At 38.4% G+C, this 4,481-nt stretch overlaps 1 protein-coding gene across 2 annotated transcripts; it reads left to right on the top strand.

Annotated features, from left to right (window-relative positions):
- Window positions 1–269: 269 nt before the first annotated feature.
- Window positions 270–4,095, top strand: fkbp6 (FKBP prolyl isomerase 6). 2 transcript variants are annotated; one of them, XM_056404963.1, is made up of 9 exons: window positions 270–449; window positions 1,267–1,384; window positions 1,485–1,574; window positions 1,682–1,899; window positions 2,134–2,253; window positions 2,395–2,592; window positions 2,951–3,060; window positions 3,341–3,437; window positions 3,669–4,095. In XM_056404963.1, the coding sequence occupies exons 1-8, from the start codon at window positions 375–377 to the stop codon at window positions 3,420–3,422; spliced, it is 1,011 nt and encodes a 336-aa protein (XP_056260938.1). In that variant the 5' UTR covers window positions 270–374; the 3' UTR covers window positions 3,423–3,437; window positions 3,669–4,095. The 2 variants fall into 2 exon arrangements, with proteins under 2 accessions (XP_056260938.1, XP_056260940.1); XM_056404965.1 differs by having other exon boundaries at window positions 274–449; window positions 1,682–1,884.
- The last annotated feature ends 386 nt before the right edge of the window (window positions 4,096–4,481 follow it).

The raw sequence follows: 4,481 nt of genomic DNA, 5'->3' as shown, positions 1-4,481 counted from the left end.
TGCATTGTGTGTATCAGTGTGTTGACTTCAACCATTTGGACATCTCCCCACAAAGGCCTCAAGCTACAGATGTATGAAAAAAGACAAGAACAGTTCAACTATAATTTAAAAAAAAAAAAAAAAAAAAAAAATCATATACTTTATTTAGAAATGGCTGATCATGGCTGATCATCAGCTGATATTGATTGTAGTAGCAGTAGTAGTGAACTCGGGGTGTCTGGGATTCGGCCTGCCCACAGTTGAGTCACATTTGTCATCAAGGTGTCCAGACCCACCTGAGAGAAAAAACAAAACAGGCAATTGTAGTTTCAGTTTGAATTACCCGCTTTATATTGAACATTTCTAACAGCAGCAGTAATTTATACATCGGTGAAATGTCAGGCAACGGGTTAATATCCAGTATCCGGAGGTTAATAAACACTGAGGAGCGGCTGAGGACGAGCAACCCCGTAAGCTAAAACATGTTTCTTAGCTAGCTAGTTAAATGCTAATGCTAATGTTGACATTAAGAAAAGACAGATCAAAGTTTCAGTCTGTGGGAGAAGCAGCTGTGGCTCTAGTTCAGCCACTGCATTACAGACAGTTTCCAAACTAAAGGAAATGTCAGCCATTTAAAAAAAAAAATCTCAGAATTTAGTTACACTACTCATACATTTCAGTATCTTAACGACAGATAAAAATGTGCCTTGTTGTCGGTGTGAAATGCGGCATTGTTGAATTATCTCTGGAAACATTGTTGGTTTAGGATGTAAAGTTTTGTTAAAGCCGATATATTTCAGCTCAGTCTTACTGATGCGACGCCGTGGATTTATTCCAGTAACATCATCAGACTTGAATGTTAAAGTCATTAGTTGAGGTCATTGTTGTTACATGAAACCAATAAATGGCTACTTCAAGTTCCTGTGGAGCCGCTTAGGTTCTTAAAAAAAATACACACATACATAGTATGTGCACCAAGTAAATTTTGCACAGATAAATTCTGTTGTAAACAATAACTCATCTATCAAGGCAGCATCAATCTTGTGAGACAAACAACAAAACAACATCAAAAGGCTGCACTTTCCACTGTGCAATGATGTTCAGTGATGTTTCCATTTAGTTGTATCCATATGTTTTGAGAATAATTAGAAGAACACTTTCCGCACACTAATAACTAATGCAGTGGTTAATACTTATGAGCTTCAATCCAGCTTTACTCATGATTGACTTGATTGTGAAAATAGTGTGTACACATCTAAGGGCTTTTTTTTTCCTTCTATTGTCTAGAGTCCGTTTGACCATCTACGCCTGCAGATGGATGACATCTCCGGAGACGGAGGGATCCTGAAGGAGGTGGTCCAGCCTGGAGAGGGCTCACCTGTACCCCAAAATGCTTCAGTATTGAGTATTGACAAGTGCAGTTTTGTTCTATAAACTCTTGACACAGTTTTTCCCCACATGTTTTTGTTCTGCCATTACCTCTCTTCATTCTTTTTCTTACACAGTCCATTACTCTGGTTTCCTGGAATATTCAGACCAACCTTTTGAAACCACCACAAACTTCAAATACCCGCAGATGATGAAGTTAGGGAGAGGTCAGAAATTCTTTTTCAAGGTTCAAATGAATTTTCCTGCTAACCTATAAAAATCGTGGTCTCCAGAAGAACTTTTCTGACTGATTGAAAAATGATTGCTCAAACAGATGTGACACTGGTTGGACTGGAGCTGGGTCTGCTGACCATGCAGAAAGGAGAGTTCTCTCGTTTCCTTTTCCAGCCCCACTATGCATACGGGGACATGGGTTGTCCTCCGTTCATTCCTGCTGCTGCTGTGGTTCTGTATGAGGTTCAGATCCTCGATTTTTTCAACTCGGGACAAGTGGACGACTTTGTCGCACTGAGTCCGGTAGGGAGACTGCAGGTGCCCTGTTATTATTGTTGTTGGGAAAACTAAGGAATCTTATTTTTGCCTCCAGAAGCCCATTATATATGATGATGCACCTTGACATTAATTCCTTTTTAGACTTTTAATAGCCTATAATTTATTCCACTTTAAATAGTGCTTTTATTTTCAAAAGCCAGTATAATAAATAATCAGTATTTGTGTTTGTATAGTTGGTCAGTTCACATTGCTTTACGTCTTTTCTGTCTTCAGGAAGAGCAGAACATTGCTCCTCTGTCCACGCTTCTTGAAGTTGTCAACACACTACGCAGCTTTGGCAACCGCTTCTTCAACCAGAGCCGTTATCATAATGCCAAAGATCGCTATAAACAGGTAAATCTTGAAGTGTGGTAAAGATAAAGAAGCCTTGCTCATGTTCATTTTATAAGCTAAAGAGGTTGCTGTGCTTCTGTTTTACATGTGTACTGTTTGAGGTTAATGTATTTTGTATTGGATTCTCTGCTTGGCAAACAGGCAATGACGCTGCTGGGGAGCAGGGAATCCCAGAGTGATGCAGAGAAGGAGAGGATCAAGACAGCTGTGCTGCCTCTATATCTGAACCTTTCTCTCACTGAGCTCCGTCTGGACAGCCCGCACAAAGCCCTGAAATATGGCAACAAAGCCTTGGAGATAGACTCAGCCAATACAAAGGCTCTTTTCCGCTGTGGACAGGTTGGTCTGGGCTTTTGTTTGTTTTCCAAACCATCAGATAAAAATCCCCACAGGCCCTGAAGTGCACAAGATTAAATGCTGGTTTGACACAGGCAAAACATATTCAGTCCTTGGAGCATTTTTCAAGTTTACGATCAATGAAAAATTGCTAATGACAATGAAAAATGAAAAATTGCTAATGACAAACATTTTTGTTATTCTCATGTAACATCTTCCTAGATGTTAAATATATTATTTGGTCTGGTTTTAGATATAACTATATATCATGTGCGGCTTCCTCCTCCATGTTCTGTGAGTTACATGCTCATACTGTAAATAAAGATTAGTCTATTGTTCACACTGATGTCATGTCTGTCAGGCGTACCTGGAGCTGCATGAGTATGAGAGCGCCCAGGATTGCCTCATAACTGCTCAGGCAAAGAGACCCTTTGACAGTGACATTAACAACCTCCTGAGGAAAGTGGCGATGTAAGATCAACCTCTGTTATGTATTTAGAATGAATTCTGTGTAGAATTATCCTACACGTATAATTTATTGATCTTGTATTTTAACTGCACAAGGCTGCATATTAACTTACTTATAACTGTGCTACATTAATTTAAAGCATAATTATATTTTCATTCATAGCTTAGGCTTTAATATACTTTAATATACAGCACTTAACTTTACATATTCTTAGTGTTAGGTACATCTGATGTTTTTGTTTAAAAGCTAACAAGTTATATATAAAAAATGTCAATTTTCTAGGTCTTATAAAGACAGCTTGGACAAACAGAGAGACATGTACGCAAAGATGTTTCGAGACTTGAGGGGCCCAGTGAAGATGTAAATATGAAGAAAAAAGGTAAGAAATCCTGCTCACTAAACAAGCCTGGGGTTAATGTGCGACTGCTAACATAACACTAGTAACTGTTGTTTGATGTTGCATAAAACATAGAATGAGGTGCTCAGGTTTTACTGTTCGGCACAATAGTAGATATTAATTTAACTCAAGAATGCAGACGGATAAACCAAGTGTCATCTATCATCTGTTCAGAGAGACTCACTCGATGAATAAAGTCATTGTGTGTTGCAGAGGGCAGAGCAAAGAGCAAGCTTCAAGGTTCAACAGCATGTTTTCTGTCCGGCACTGATAATTCTGAAAGTTGCACTTTTTGTTGTTTTAGCATATGTTTTGAATGTTTTCATGCTAAAAAGATGTTTTGTTCATTTCCTTTAAAAGAATCAGTTATTTACAAATATCTGTTAATAATGTGGCTCAAGAGTTGTTTTCCTGTTTGGAGATATGCTTTGCAGAATTTGCTTTCGCCTCAAGTATTATGGAAGAACTTTTGCATGAGCAGTAACAGGAAATCCTTGAGTGGCTGCTTTTTCTATAAAGTTGTCACGTCTCTTTAAATTCTCCTTCTGAATCCTGTTTGTACTTGTGTGTTAAATGTTTTCTTGGGGTTTGATCACTTTTAAGGTGATAATGATAAAAATTAAAAATATTTTCACTTGTATATTCTATCTTGTCTTTTTTTTTTTTTAGATGAATTGTAAACTGGATGTTTTTTTTTAATGTCAAAGTAAGGGTCAAACATATGCATACAAGCTGTCAATTCGCCTTAATTTTCCAGTGTATGTGTGTAACACAAAGGTAGAACTGCTGCTAGAGTGTATGTTGTTGGTCAGAACAGTACAGACAGCAGCCATTTAATCTGATTAACAGCAGATGGGGTGGGCGGCCGAGAAGAATGTGCAGTACTTCGACAGTAATTCTGTTAGGCTGAGAGAGTAATGCAGCCACAGTGTTGCTAGGGGATGTAGAGACTTGAAGATTATTTTCGTGGGCCACTAGTTGTTGTGTGTCCTAACAGACACTAGGGGGCATATGTGAGGAATCTGT

This window comes from Seriola aureovittata, chromosome 19 (genome assembly GCF_021018895.1).
Source record: "Seriola aureovittata isolate HTS-2021-v1 ecotype China chromosome 19, ASM2101889v1, whole genome shotgun sequence".
In the NCBI taxonomy this organism is placed as follows: Eukaryota; Metazoa; Chordata; class Actinopteri; order Carangiformes; family Carangidae; genus Seriola; species Seriola aureovittata.
This window is presented reverse-complemented; position numbering and strand designations above follow the sequence as displayed.